Source organism: Carassius carassius, chromosome 31 (genome assembly GCF_963082965.1).
Source record: "Carassius carassius chromosome 31, fCarCar2.1, whole genome shotgun sequence".
NCBI lineage: Eukaryota > Metazoa > Chordata > Actinopteri > Cypriniformes > Cyprinidae > Carassius > Carassius carassius.
In genome coordinates this window covers 30,750,299-30,766,655 of record NC_081785.1, presented here as the reverse complement: position 1 = coordinate 30,766,655, position 16,357 = coordinate 30,750,299, and the positions used below count along the sequence as shown (strand labels likewise).

Here is a 16,357-nt window from a genome sequence, read left to right as displayed (position 1 = left end):
AGTAGGAAGAGAGTTCCAGAGTTTAGGTGCCACAGAAGAGAAGGCCTGGTCACCCATAGAGCGTAAACGAGTTACAGGAATAGTTAAAAAGCCAGAATCCGATGAACGAAGATTATGCATTGGGGTGTAGACAGTTAAAAGTTCAGTCAGATATTCTGGAGCTAAACCATGCAGGGCCTTGTAGGTAAGCATAAGAATTTTAAAATCAACGTGAAACCTGACCGGAAGCCAGTGCAAGGACTCCTAGACTGGAGAGATGTGCTCACTTGTCCTGGAACTTGTCAGGACTCTGGCAGCTGCGTTTTGAACATACTGCAATCTGCCTAAAGTAGATTTCGAGACCCCCGCGAGCAAAGCATTACAGTAGTCTATTCGAGAAAAGACAAACGTATTGATCAGTTTTACAGCCACTGAAAAAGACAACATGGGACGTAGTCTTGCAATGTTTCTAAGGTGAAAAAATTATACTTTAACCATGTTCTGAACATGAGGATCAAAAGTTAAGTTTGAATCAAATATCACCCCCAGATTTTTTAATTTTGCTTGAAACTCCATAATAGACCCATCCATCTTTAAATTTAAGATATTAGCTTTACGTATTTGATGGGGTGAACCAATCAGCATAACCTCAGTCTTGTCACTGTTGAGACAAAGAAAATTTTGAGAAATTCATATTTTTACCTCCAATATGCAATGTTCAAGAAAGGCAACAGCCAAATTATCACCAGGTTTTGAGTGAATATAAATCTGAGTGTCATCTGCGTAAAAATGAAACTTAAGACCAAGGGATCTTAGAAATAGCCCAAGGGGGAAAATGTACATACTAAAAAGTAAGGGACTCAAAACTGAACCCTGTGGAACACCAAACTGCACTGAGCCAATATTGGACCTGCAACCACCCAGGGACACAAACTGCCTACGATCTGATAGATAAGACTTGAACCAATTTAAAGCAGTGTCAGTAATACCAAAAACTTTTTCCAATTGAGAGAGTAAAAGACAATGGTCTACAGTGTCAAAAGCTGTGCTGAGATCGAGTAAAATCAGGATTGACAAAGAGCCAGAGTCAGCAGCAATTAACAAATCATTAGTGACTTTAACCAATGCTGTTTCAGTATTGTGCAGTTTGCGGAAGCCAGATTAGAGGGGGCTCCAAAAGATTGTGCAACGTAAGCTGAGTATTTAACTGAGAGGCCACAATTCGCTCAAGTACTTTAGCCAAAAAAGGCAAATTGGAGATGGGACGAAAATTATTGATGTTTACCCAGTCTACGTTGGGCTTTTTTGGTACAGGTATTACAGCAGCAATTTTGAGTGCAGCGGGTACAACACCCGTGTTCAGTGAGTCATTTATTATACTCAAGACGACTGGGCATAGTGATGCAAAACATGATTTAAACAGGCAGGTGGGTATTGGATCAACTATGAAAGTGGCAACTTTCATTTGTGAAACCACATTACCCAGAGAGACAGGATCAAGTAAGCTAAAATTTGAGAAAAAAGTTCCGGAAAAATTAGGGATACTAGGAGCAGAAGCAGACGAAACAGATGTAATGGATTTGCGTGCATTAGCAATTTTGGAACTAAAACGATCAAGAAATGCTCCAGCTTACGACCCACTGCCTTCGTAGAGCGCAGCTCACCATTATACCAGGGAGCAGATCGTACAAAGGCCACAGACCGGGATTTCATCGGTGCAAATAAGTCCAAACCAGACAAAAGAACCGTATTTAACAGAGAGATGTTGACCTCCAGAGGGTCTGATAAAGTTAGGCCACTTCAATAAATTCAATAAAAGCAGAGAAGTCATTGAGATCAATGGATTTCCAATTGCAATAATTTACAGTACGGAAAGGGTAAATGTTAGTATGCGACAGTTCCATACTAAAAAAAATAGCAAAATGGTCAGACAATCCTAAATCCGTGACAGAAAACTGCGATTAGATTGATCCATGAGAGATTACCAGATCTAAGGTGTGCCCCTTAATATGTGTGGAGCAATCCACATGTTGCTTCAAATCAAAATATTCCAATAAAGACACAAAGTCCTTAGTCATTACAGAGTCTTTTTTGTCCATGTGGATGTTAAAGTCCCCTAGGATAAGAGTTCTTTCAAACGTAAGACACAACATAGACAGAAAATCTGCAAATTCAGTTAAAAAGTGTTCAGCAGTCTTAGGAGGTCTGTAGACTACGGCTATGACAGTCAAGATGGGCGCAGAGACACTCAGCACAAGACATTCAAAAGAATTAAACTGAGGAGTGACCACAGGACTTATAGTGAATTGTTGATTATACAACACAATAAGTCCCCCACCCCTGCCAGAGGGTCGCGGGGAATCGAACAATCCATAGCCAGATGGAGTAAGTTCAGTAAGCACAAGCCCATCAGATTGTCTATGCCATGTTTCTGTCAAACAGACCAAGTCCAGTTTGTTTTCGATGATAATATCTGATAACAACAGCGCCTTATTGTTAACAGAGCGTGCATTAAAAAGAGCCGATTTCACTAGGCAAGGTGGCATAGGGAGTGACGGAGAAAGCTCCACGCGTTTAAGTGCTAACAGATTGTTAACATCCACCCCACTGCACCGAAGTCTGTTGGTTTTACGTTGAAATACCGGCACAGAAAAGCAGTCTGACGCGTCATGGATAAACTTGTGCCTTGATGCTCGATGTATGTATCGCGGTGGTCGAAGAATTCCGACATTACGGCAAAGTTCATAGGTGTCCTTTGTTAAATAAAAGTTCCTTTTTAGGCTCAGCAGATCGCAAGCAGCGTACCTTAAAGCCATGAGGGAAGGATTCACACCAACGGCAATCTTGTGATAACGTGTATCGTGATCCCGGCAACAGAAGAGTTGATTCCAGCAGATATGGTTCAAAAATAAAAACAACAAGCCAAAGATTAAAACGTAGTTCCGCATAGCAGTTGAGTGTATATTAAGAGGGAACTTCCAGAGCTCAAAAACTCTGTTTTAACACTCAGAATAGTCCAATAAACGTTAAAATCAATAAAACCGGAGAGAGGAGCCAGCGTTCCCAGTCATCCTTGGAGGCCTCCATACCCGTGTAGAGTGAGCCTTGGCTCCCGACAGCGGGGGACGACCAGAGGACTCAAAGTGGCGTTGATAGTCTCAACTATCCAATGACTAAAGGTCTGCTTAGAAGCAGGAAACCTCTCTTGTGGGGACCAATACAAGCAATTGGTCAGTTTTTCTCCACAGGGCAGCTCTGTGGACGTATGCATCCAGCTCTCGAGCTGGACACACACAATTTAGCTTCTCTTGGCCAGGCTCCCGAAAGGGAGGAGGACAGAAGGCCTGCAGCACTACAGGTTGTGGTGTGACCCTCTCGAGGGTATATGAACACTTTGGTCATCCCAGGTGCAAAATCAAGATAGGTAGGGGCCACTGAGAGGGCCTGTAAATCTACTCTCCTCAGAGAGGTAATGGCCAACAGAAAGGCGGTTTTAAGAGTCAGATGTCTGCGAGATATCTTGAATTGGTTTAAATGGAGATTTGCAGAGAGCCTCTAACACCACACCCAAGTCCCAGGGGGAACACAGGACCGTACTGGAGGTCTCAGCCTCAGCGCACCGCAGAGGAAACGTGTAACTAAGGGGTGTCTTCCCAAAGACTGGCCATCGAGAAGGGCGTGGTAGGCCGCAATGGCCGCCACGTAAACCTTCAACGTGGAGTGGGTCAACCCTGCAGAGAGCCTGGCCTGTAGGAACTCCAGAACTGTACCAACTGGGCAGTTTGCTGGGTCTAGCTGGCGGTCTCTGCACCATGAGGTGAAGAGTTTCCACCTCAAGGCATACAGTTTCCTCGTTGAGGGAGCTCTGGATTGGAGGAGGGTCTCAACAACCTCGGTTGAGAGACCAGCTGCTAATAGTTGTGCCCCCTCAGCGGCCACACCACAGCTTCCACAACTCTGGGCGATGGTGAATTATCGTGCCATGCGCCTGTGAGAGTAGGTCTGTCCTGATCGGTATCTCCCATGGAGAGCCATCGAGGAGCGAGACCAGGTCTGTGAACCATTCCCCAGATGGGAAGTCATGGCCTAATGGTTAGAGAGTCGGACTCCCAATCGAAAGGTTGTGAGTTCGAGTCCCGGGCTGGCAGGAATTGTGGGTGGGGGGAGTGCATGTACAGTTCTCTCTCCACCTTCAATACCATGACTTAGGTGCCCTTGAGCAAGGCATCGAACCCCCAACTGCTCCCCGGGCGCCACAGCATAAATGGCTGCCCACTGCTCCGGGTGTGTGCTCACTGTGTGTGTGTGTGTGTGTGTGTTCACTGCTCTGTGTGTGTGCATTTCGGATGGGTTAAATGCAGAGCACAAATTCTGAGTATGGGTCACCATACTTGGCTGAATTTCACTTCACTTCATACTCGGCCCGGCCAGAACGAGGCCACTATTCCCACTCTTCTATAAAGACTTGAAAGTGAAGTGACATTCAGCCAAGTATGGTGACCCATACTCAGAATTTGTGCTCTGCATTTAACCCATCCGAAATGCACACACACAGAGCAGTGAACACACACACCCCCGGAGCAGTGGGCAGCCATTTATGCTGCGGCGCCCGGGGAGCAGTTGGGGGTTCGATGCCTTGCTCAAGGGCACCTAAGTCGTGGTATTGAAGGTAGAGAGAGAACTGTACATGCACTCCCCCCAACCACAATTCCTGCCGGCCCGGGACTCGAACTCACAACCTTTCGATTGGGAGTCCGACTCTCTAACCATTAGGCCACGACTTCCCCTCGACAGACAGATTGGATATGATATTCAGAGTTGCTCACGCTAAACGCGTTCCCCAAAGCGTTGTTCGATGCAGCTCGAGTTCCTGAAGAGGAACTGAATGACTCCACTGCAGTCACAGTGCTGTTCATGATGGTGAGTGGGTGGAGAGCAGAGGGGTTTCTCCCGAAGTCCACTTTCATCTCCACTGTTTTGAGCGTGTTCAGCTCCAGGTTGTTAAGACTGCACCAGACAGCCAGCTGCTCAACCTCTTGTCTGTAAGCAGACTCGTCACCGTCCTGGATGAGGCCGATGACTGTAGTGTTGTCTGCAAACTTCAGGAGCTTGACAGAGGGGTCTTTAGAGGTGCAGTCGTTGGTGTACAGGGAGAAGAGCAGAGGGGAGAGAACACATCCCTGAGGGGCACCAGTGTTAGTGGAGCAGCTGTTTGACATGAATTTCCCCAGTCTGTCAGAAAGCTGGTGATCAACAGACCGATAGAGCTAGGAACAGAGAGCTGGGTCACTTTGGTCTGGAGGGCTGTTGGGATGATGGTGTTGAAAGCCGAACTAAAGTCCACAGACAGGATCCTCACATAAGTCCCTGTTTTGTCCAGATGTTGCAGGATGAACTGCAATCCCATGTTGATTGCATCATCCACGGACCTGTTTGCTTGGTAAGCAAACTGCAGGGGGTCCAGAAAGGGTCCAGTGATGTTCTTCACATAAGCCAGAACCAGTTTTTCAAACGACTTCATGACGACAGACGTTAGAGCCACAGGTCTGTAGTCGTTAAGTCCTGTTATCTTGGGTTTCTTTGGAATGGGGATTATGGTGGAGCGTTTGAAGCAGGAAGACGCTTCACACAACTCCAGGGATCTGTTGAAGATCTGTGAAAAGATGGGGCCAGCTGGTCAGCACAGGTCTTCAGACAGGCTGGTGTAACGCCAGCTGGGCCTGGTGCTTTTCTTCTTCTGTTCTTCCTGAAGACCTGGCGCACATCATCTTCACAGATTTGAAGTGCAGGAGAGGTGGAGAGGGGATTGCAGGAGGTGTTAATGGTTCTGTAGGGATGGTCAGAATGGGTGTTGGGGGTTTCAAATCTACAATATATCTCATTCAGGTCGTTAACAAGTCGTTGATTAGCCTCAGTGCAAGGGGATGGTGTCTTGTAGTTTGTGATGGCTCTCAGTCCTCTCCAAACTGAACTTGGGTTGTTGGAAGTAAACTGGTCTTCCAACTTTTTAGCGTAGGTCTTTTTAGCCGCACTAATCTCTTTGTTCAGTGTGTTCCTGGCCTGATTGTACAAGACTCTGTCCCCATTTCTGTATGCATCCTCTTTGGCCTGACGAAGAAAGTCTGAGTTTTACTGTAAACCATGGCTTATCATTGTTGAATGTTAAATAAGTCCTGGTAGGAATGCATATATCCTCACAAAAACTAATATAGGATGTTACAGTCTCTGTGAGTTCGTCCAGATCAGTGGTAGTAGCTTCAAAAACACTCCAATCAGTGAGTTCAAAACAAGATTGTAAATCCTGCTCTGTTTCTCTGGTCCATCTCCAATATATCTCCAGTCCATGATCCAATATATTACTGTCTCTGGTGGGGCATGTAACATGCTGTCTGTATTTTGGCAGTTCACAGGAGAGATTGGCTTTATTAAAGTCCCCAAGAATGATTAAAACAGAGTCCGGGTGATGTTGTTCTGTCTCTGTGATCTGATCAGCGAGTTTCTGTAAAGCTGAGCTCACATGCACTTGCGGAGGAATGTAAACACTCACCAGAATGAACGAGTGAAACTAATAGAACGGCTTGCAGTTGACAAACAGCATTTCTAGATCAGGACAGCACATCTTATTTAACACAGTTACATCTGTACACCACTGTTCATTGATATAAAAGCATGTCCCGCCGCCGTGCGATTTCCCCATTGATTCTGCTTCGCGATCAACTCTAAACAGCTGAAAGCCTGGCAGATGGAGCGCGGTGTCCGGTATGGCGTCATTTAGCCAGGTTTCTGTGAAACACAGAGCAGCAGAGTGTGAGAAATCCTTATTTGTCCGAGAGAGCAGAAGGAGTTCGTCTGTTTTGTTGGGTAGAGAGCGGAGATTTGCCAGATGGATGCTAGGCAACGGCGTTCGAAATCCGCACTTCCTGAGTCTGATGAGCGCTCCCGCTCACTTTCCATGTCTGCGCATCCTGAAGCGCTTGATCAGCGCCTCTGCTCCTCCAATAACAACGTTCAGTAAAACGTCTGAATAATTTAAATCTGGTAAAAGATCTTGTGGTGTGTTCTGCCGAATGTTCAGCAGTTCATCCTTGGTGAAACTGATCTTGTTTGTTAAACAAAAAACAGGGAAAACTAACAAAAACTGTACAAACACTGGAGAGGCAAGCACTGAAGCAGCCATGTGCGGCGCCATCGAGTGAAAAAACGTCGACCGTGTGAGAAAGATGAGTTTCATACAAAATCTGGCAACTGGACAACCTTGTAATTTGTTGTTGTTATTTTTCATATTGTAGCATGTTCAAAATGTTGTTGTGTTGTAGATAACAATGTGCTTCATGTTAATGTTGCACTTTATTCATTTTTGTGTTGCGAACTGTTATTGGATGTTCGAGTGGGATCTGAAAAGAGGCTCCACCCCTGTGTGTGTGTAAGGGAAAACAAAGAGAAAGGAGGTGGAGAAGAGTGCCTCGCTGGTTCAAGTGTGGTTCTCTTGGAAGTCGGGGTGTGTACGGTGTGGGTTGTGGCCGACAACAGCCCAAATAAACAACCCTTGTTCATTAAAACGCCTCGTCCTTGTCTGAGAACGCTACAATATAATGAGGTTTGGCTCATACAAATTATGGGAGTTTTACCGGAAGCGATCATGTAGCAAACATATAAAATATGCCACGTGGGATTTTTTCTTTTTTTTGAGAAAGATTAAAAATACTAGAGAAATACAAAAATCATATTATATTAGTTATATTAAACAGCAACTTGTCTTTTGAATATCATATTTCCCATGTTACAAAAACTGCATTCTTCCATCTTAGAAACATTGTCAAGCTACGAAACATGTTATCCGTTTCTGATGCAGAAAAGCTAGTTCATGCATTCATGACCTCTAGATTGGACTATTGTAATGCACTTCTAGGTGGTTGTCCTGCTTCTTCAATAAACAAGCTACAGGTAGTCCAAAATGCAGCAGCTAGAGTCCTTACCAGGTCAAGAAAATATGATCATATTACCCCAATTTTACAGTCTCTGCACTGGCTACCTATTAAGTTCCGTATCAGTTACAAATTATCATTACTTACCTATAAGGCCCTAAATGGTTTAGCTCCTGCGTACCTAACTAGCCTTACACCACGTTACAATCCATCACGCTCCCTAAGGTCACAAAACGCTGGACTTTTGGTAGTTCCTAGGATAGCAAAGTCCACTAAAGAAAACAGGCAGAAGAACGAAACAAAAACCAACACAAAAACACAAGTCCCGGAAGGACATAGCGTGACGCCCACCAGGGCCGAGCAGAAGACCACCACATCCGTGCTGTCAGAACAGCAGCCCGCCAGGGCAGAGCAGAAGACCACCACAACCGTGTGGTCGGGACGGAAACCCCCCAGGGCGGAGCAAAAGACCACCACAACCGTGTGGTCAGGACGGAAGCCCCCCAGGGCGGAGCAGAAGACCACCACAACCGTTTGGTCAGGACGGAAGCCCCCCAGGGCGGAGCAGAAGACCACCACATCCGTGTGGTCGAAACCGAAGGCCACCAGGGCGGCTCAGGAGACTCTGGTAATCCCATGGTGTTTATACTGAATTCCAGAAGATCGTTGCTGACTTGTCTCTGCTCATGAAGATTATTGGTGACTTGTATTTGTTCATGAAGATCAATGGTGACTTGCCTTTGTTCATGAAGATCACTGGTGACTTGAATTCTCCCATGAGGAACCCCGGCGACTTGACTCTGTCCTTGAAGATCACTGGTGATTTGACTCTGTCCTTGAAGATCACCAGTGACTTGACTCTGTCCCTGAAGATCACCAGTGACTTGACTCTGTCCTTGAAGATCACCAGTGACCAGACTTGACTCTGGAAGGTCAACGGTAACTAGTCCAGACTCTGGAAGGTCAATGGTGACTAGTCCGGACTCTGGAAGGTCAACGGTGACTAGCCCTGACTCTGAGAGGTCAACGGTGACTAGCCCTGACTATGAAGGGTCAATGGTAACTAGTCCTGACTCAGGAAGGGCAACGGTGACTAGCCCTGATTCTGGAAGGCCGACGGTGACTAACCCTGACTCTGGAAGGTCGACGGTGACTAACCCTGACTCTGGAAGGTCAAAGGTGAGTAACCATGATTCTGGAAGGTCGACGGTGACTAACCCTGACTCTGGAGGGTCCACGAGCACCTGACTCGACTCTGGAGGGTCCACGAGCACCTGACTCGACTCTGGAGGGTCCATGAGCACCTGACTCGACTCTGCAGGGTCAACCGGAACCTGACTCAACTCTGGAAAGTCAACTGGCACCTGACTCGACTCTGGAAGGTCAACAGGAACTAGCCCTGACTCTGGAAGGTCAATGATGACTGACCCTGACTCTGGAAGGTCGACGGTGACTAACCCTGACTCTGGAAGGTCAACAGTGACTAACCCTAAATCTGGAGGGTCCATGAGCACCTGACTGGACTCTGGAGGGTCCACGAGCACCTGACTGGACTCTGGAGGGTCCACGAGCACCTGACTCGACTCTGCAGGGTCAACTGGAACCTGACTCGACTCTGGAGAGTCAACTGGAGCCTGACTCGACTCGGGAGGGTCAACTGGAGCCTGACTCGACTCGGGAGGGTCAACGAGAATCTGAATCGAATCTGGAGGGTCAACCGGAATTGACTCAACTCAGGAAAGCCCACTGTAGCTGCCATCTGTCACCGGTGCAGGCCGGGGCGGACTCGGATGACCAGCCGCCCCTGACTCCAGACGCCACCGGGAGGAGCCGATACCACAGGCACGCAACAGACGGACAAAGGAGGAGGCAAGTAATTGAGTTCAAAAGTACAAATCCACAGCATTAATTCAGCGTGCATCAGGTAAGGCAAACAACTGCAAATCACTCACACAGTAGGGCTGATCAGAAGCCTCGCTTCATCCATGCATTTCAATGGGAATATTCAACTCTCAATTCCTCTCCAGTGTATCTGAAACAGATGTCCTCCTCAACAGTAAATTTCACATTCACAGTCTTTTCTTCAAGCTCTACATTTGATTCAACGATGTAATTAATTCACTTATCTTTCTCTCTTCCTCTTCCAGCACAGATCCACAAGCAGCTCTAAACGACAGACTCCAATGGCAGTTCTTCACTGACACGAATTTCCAGGATTACAACGTCCAATGTGAGCGCTCAAACAGGAGATCTTCTACTCCAAAACACGACGACAGAGACCCAGCCGAACCTGATCAACTGGACACTGACTGCCTTTTACCAACACCAACCCTTCTTCTCTCTTCTCTTCTGAACGGCTCTTTTATCCTCCTCTTGTGAAGCGGAAAACCTGTGCAAACGCCGCTCCTCTCTCTCTCACACCTGCCGTGTATCAGCAGTAATTAGGTAGGACAATGCCTCTGCTACACCCGGAACAGGAGTGAGGCGTTACACCAAAATAATCCCCTCGGGGAACATAGAAAAAGAAAGGTTCCGCTTTCCCAAGCATTCTGTCACCCGTGACACCATCCTCTTCAGTGGCTCCGGGCTGGCGGTCACCTTGTACAGTGGCGCTGGGTTGGTGGCCATCTTGTACTGTGGCGCTGGCTCAGCAGACTTGACGTGAACACTCCTGGGAATCTCTAGGATTTTGGATAGCATGGAGAAATAATCCAAAAATGTTTCAGCGGCCAACTTTGGCCATTGGCGCTGTGCTGGCGTCCATCTTGCCTCGCGGCGCTGGGCTGACGGAATCTTGAATCTTGGAGGACGAGAAGACTGGAAACACGAAAGGTAAGGACTCCATACAGACAACATGGAAAGACAGGTATTTATAGGGAGGCTAATGACAATTAAGTGAATGCACCTGGTGCAATTAGCAGGAGTGCAATTACTGTGATGAACGGACAAGACTAGTGGAATACTAGTGCCTATGGTGAAGTGCCTAAGGGGAAGTGAGCCCACTAGTGGACACCCAGGGAAACAGAGACTAGACACCTTGACACTGTCATTCCTACCTTAATGTGAGTAAAACTGTGGGTTTTTTTTATTTTTGTTTTTTTGATCAAGAATGTTGATGAGCATTGTAAGCGTCCAGATATTTTAGTCAAAGAAGAGTTAATAAATATTGTTGAACATTTTAAATATTTGGCTATGATTATGGATTCTAACTTTTGTTAAAAAAACATATTAAAAAGCCTTTTAAACATACTAGAGCAAGTTTGATGATCTTCAGGAATATTAGGCACCAGTCACCTGTGGCTGCTGCTAAACTCTTTATGCACACAATGATCTCCCTCATCTATCTTACTGTGCCTTTAGTTGGTCTCCTACAAGTATAACTACGTTAAAACCATTATACTATTTATAAACAAGCTGTGAAAATCTTAGCTTAAAATCCAAGGAGTTGCCGTCACTGTAATATTATTAAAAATGATAAATTATTCACGTTTGACAATTTTTTATTATTTGCTGATGTGTGTTTAATGTACAAACTATTTCATGGTCTTACACCACCACCTCTTAAGCCATGTGTGACTTTCTGTAAGGACAATATCAGGCAGACTAGGTCATCAGTTAGAGGTGAATGTTCAACTAAATTTAAGAAAACAGCTCTTTCAGTTAGAGCAGCAGAAAGATGGAATTTAATACCTGTTTATATTAGAGTGTGCACAACACTTAGCATTTTTAAAACTACACAAAGTATGGCTTAAGAAAAATCAAACATGTTATCACTGACTTGGATTTGTAATGTACTTTAATATCCCTTATGAAACAAAAATATATTGCAGTATATTGGAAAATATCATGTAATATATTAGGCATATATTCTTATATATATTTATTTTTTCCAATATATTGCAATATATTGAAAGCGGCAATCATTTGTATATTTTGCAATATATTATATAATATATTTATCATCAATATATTATTAAATGTATTCAAATATATAAAATATTAGAAAATAAAAAGGGAAAATAATATATTACAATATATCACAATATATTTTAAGAAATATATTGGTAAATATATTTTCCTTTCGTAAGGGATACTTTAAGGTCCACTTAACCAAAAAACAATTATAAGCATTTTACACAATGTATGTTATAAATGCATGTGGATACATTTTCATTGTTAAGTGATTTATACATACGGTGGCCCAGTAGTGCACAACACAATGACATTAAAAAAGCAAACATAAGCTCACAACACAACGACATTAAGCCACAACACAAATACATTAACCCACAACACAACGAAATTCTCACAACACAAATACATTAAGCCACAACACAACGCAAATGCTCCTGACCACTAGGGGGCAGTTGGTCTGCAGAAACGGGCAATAGACTACGTATTTCCTGTGAAATCTCAGGGCGAATAAAAGGTTCCTGTCTTTATTCTGCCATAGTGTGAGTGCATTACCAGCTGCAAACCTTTATCCATAAACGATGAATATTAAATAATATTTATACAGTTTTCTATAATACAACAAATTAAGTAATTAAGTATACCACAGCAATATAATTATTTAATGAAGAGTTCCATAAACATCTGTGAGAGTGGTTTACACAGCTATTGCTGTGACCCGTTTTGTGAGGCTCCTCAAAGGTTTTTCACACTTCTCCCCTGGATGTAGAAACTCGATCTAAGTGGATTCAGATTAGTAATGTAAGATTTAAGGATTTCAACATCACTTCTGATTCTTCAGTCTGCAGGCGCCTCTTCAAGAATGACAACAGCATGCAAATCTACACTAGGTAAGATCTAAACCTTTATTACTATATTAACGAGCACAATGTAGGCCTATTGTGAATTTTTTAATTGTCATTATTTATTTTTTGTCGCTGTGGTTGCCTGTTTGTTTAAAAACCTCTTCCGTGGATCAAGGCAATACGTGTTAATAGATGATTAACCCAAAATAAAAAAATACAGCTGTCATCATATACTCAACATTATGTCGCTGTAAACCCATATGGCTTGCTTTGTTCATTGGCATACAGAAATGTTGTAAATAATGTTACCGTCAGTCAGCTATCTAGATAGACCCCACAGAATAAATTCAGAACAGTTTAGAATGACACGAGGGAGAATAAGCTAAAACCCCAGCTAAAATCTTTTTACAGACCTACCTTTTTTCCACTTGTATGTCAATACATTATACATTTTTAAGTATCCTTCAGGTTCAGTGTAGGCAAACAAACTTTTTACATTGTTTGGTGTGTATTTTCTGAAAACATGTCTCATCCAATCTAGATTTGAGAAGTAGATCCATTTAATGGCCTTTTGGAGAGTTATTGAACCTGCATTCCACATGGTTCGTGTGACCAGAGCAAGGACAGCTAAAGCGAAGAGAGAAGTTGGAATAACAAGCAATGCAATGGTAAATATTGATATTGTATTGTTTGTGACAGAGAAAGAAAACTTTTTGAGGCACACATTACATGCATGTATCATAATTATTTAACATTTATTTTGACAGTGTCAGTCTCTGCAGCCCTTCGATGAGTTCCCCCTCTTCATGGTCCACCTTTCAGTCGATCTTCCACAGAGAGATCTGGCCTTACACAAAACACTTGGGATGGATTCATTTGGTTTTATTTGTACAGACTACAATATAAAATGTAAATTAAATATTATGTAAGTGCAAATATATGTAACTTTAATATGTTTTCTTGCTCACCAGTGTAGTGTAAACATGTAAATATCCACACTTAAATTGTTTTAACTTTGATACAGTTTTAATAGTTATGTAAAATACAAATACTAATATCTATGACAGTGTAATGGTGTGTTACTGCTAGGTCAGGTATATCACTGGTGACATCACTGTAAACATTCTCCTGAGATGAAAAACAAAGGTATAGTGTACATTAAACATTAAGAAAAATAAAAAATTTCCACCATCATTACAAGTTGCATGCATAATGAATAGAGCCATAATCATTATGATTGTGTTTGTCTTTTTTTCTGTTAGGGCTAATCAAATAAGCATGTTATACATTATGAATAAAAGCAAGATATGAAAAGATGATGTATCAATATTAGACACTTTTTTCCTCCTACCTTAACCACTCAGCGAGTTTCCTCTCTTGAAAACAGGACCACCATCCCACTGACAGGACCTGGCTTGACTCTTTAGGCACACCAATGGGGCGTGTTAATATTATTAATCAAAGTTTATTAATTATGTCATAGATTAAAGAATTTGATAATTCTCTTACTCCCCATTGTTGTAGGTTTGTGCCAGCTCTGCTCCCTTCAGTGCAGCTCTGTACAGGAGGAACTGCACTGATTCTCTCTTCTGAATAGTGTGCTGTCTGCTACAGTGCTGCAACAGTATGGATGGGAGTCTGTGAAGATAATAACATTGGTTTACATATTTAATTGATTTCAGATACATTTGGAATTACTTTCAGTTGCATTTTAAATTATTACATTGTAAATTACTCTATATTTAAAATAAATTATGACAAATAATTAATATTTTATATAATGTCACAAACATGCCAATAGACTGTAAATCTGATCAGTAATATTTCAAAGGATGTCCCTATCTCTCTTAACCATTTCTGATCTTGTTTGCTTTTTACTGAATAGCTTTATCATGCTTGTGTTGGGGATCCCTGGAAAACTGTTATATAAATGTGAACAATTAATTCAAGCTTCAGGTTACAGATAATATAATTTGAAAATATAACAATAACTGTAAGACTAAAGCCGTTCACACAATGAATGATAACTATTAAGATAATGATAGAGTCCACAGCTGCTTTACATTCTCAAGCTCGTTAAAGCAGGATTCTGATTGGCTGTCAATATGTTTAATCGTTCATCAGCTGGAAAAAAAATAGTTCTTAAAGTGATTTCAATGATATTGTTTCTCTATGTCTTTATCATTATAGCTGTGGTGTGGACTCTTTTTTTAAATAGTGAGAACGATTTTAAAACTAAATATCTTTATCGTTATCTTTATAGTTTGGTGTGAACGGTCCTTTAAGATTTATTACGATACATGGCAATCTAAAAATGGCAACAGTATTTAAAATACTTTATATCAAGTGAAGAAGTTTCTATCACAGCAAACACCTATCAGAACCACCGATGCAAATCAACGTGGATTACCGGGAGTCCTGCTTTTATTTCTACTATCTCTTACGAGTTATAAAAAGATGAGGTGGACTGAGTTTAAAGCTAAACTCTAACTTAGCCCTGCTATTTTTGAGCTGATCAAGTCAGTGCAGCAGCGTTATCCAGCCTTATTAGCTAGATTCGCTAGAAGACGATAGAACAATACTCACCCTAAAGTTGTTGATGTAACTTGAAACGTTTAATGCCCTTCTCCGCGCGATGAAATTAATTTACAGTCATCAGGGGAAGTTCTTGTAAAATGAAAAATCTTCTCCTCTTGTCAATTTGAAAGCTCTACGGAAAGAGCAATGGTTTCCCCGCACAGCACCGGATTTAAACAAGTAGGGGTAACTGGAGCAATGGGCGTGGCAAAAGGTGGGTGTGTCGAAATGTTTCTCATTGGTGGAAAGAAAGATAGGGGGCGTGGCAAAAGTTTTAGCGAAAACTGGCTGTTCCGCCTAAAGGCGAGCCATACTCTTAGTCGCTATTGGCCTATAGATTAATAGAAAGTGATAAATTAAACAGATAATCCTATAAAACCAATTGAAATTCATCCAATGTAAAAACAGCGTTAATGATGTAAAGAATATTATTTTAAATTACTTTCGAGTAATTTAAAATAAGAAAGTAAGTACATTCAAAATGGCTTACTGACGTAATCACAACCGCACGTTTAGATCTTAGTTTATCAATAATCAAAAACGGATGACAATTATTTTTGAGAATACAAACATCTCTTAACACAGTTAGACGCACTTGCTGTTCTTAAGTTAAAGTCAGCTGTGTTTGTTAACATTAGTGAACTAACAAGAACAAACAACGTACATTAACCAAGTTTAATAAATACTGTATCAAATTTATTGCTCATAGTTAATGTTAGTTAATACATCAGTCAACAAATGAAACTTTATTGTAAAGTGTTACACTAGAAAACTAGGTTTTGCCTGATAGAGAAAAATAAATATGACAAAAACATTAAATTATCAAATTTAAAAATTAGTCAGAATAGTTTAGTAACTTTTTTTAAGTGACATTAACCAATTAAGCAAACAGACACAGCTTTATCCACTAAAACATTTATTTAGCTTGCAGTTCTCTTACAAGAGCTCTCTCGTACTGCATCTTAGCTAAGATGCTACGGGAAAAGTCTCTTTCCACGAAATACTGAAGCAAAAAATTATCCTTAATTTTGTATTTTTGTAAAGCGCATTTGCAGCAGTACACAGCCATAGGCGAGACGGCTCGCTCGCTCATTGGCTGCTCTGCGGCAACTGCACAGC

General features: G+C 42.4%; 3 protein-coding genes across 3 annotated transcripts in view; 1 reads left to right on the top strand and 2 right to left on the bottom strand.

Moving 5' to 3' along the window:
• Positions 1–10,532, bottom strand: part of LOC132111876 (phospholipase A and acyltransferase 3-like) — a 33,000-nt gene extending 22,468 nt beyond the window's left edge. Inside the window, exon 1 of the mRNA XM_059519511.1 lies at positions 10,461–10,532. Coding sequence (XP_059375494.1) covers positions 10,461–10,532 — 72 coding nt within the window. The remainder of the gene's footprint in view (positions 1–10,460) is intronic.
• LOC132111963 (putative E3 ubiquitin-protein ligase UBR7) overlaps positions 1–16,357 on the top strand; it is a 361,771-nt gene that overhangs the window by 83,591 nt on the left and 261,823 nt on the right. The window lies entirely within an intron of this gene.
• Positions 1–16,357, bottom strand: part of LOC132111875 (cartilage matrix protein-like) — a 110,859-nt gene that overhangs the window by 68,016 nt on the left and 26,486 nt on the right. The window lies entirely within an intron of this gene.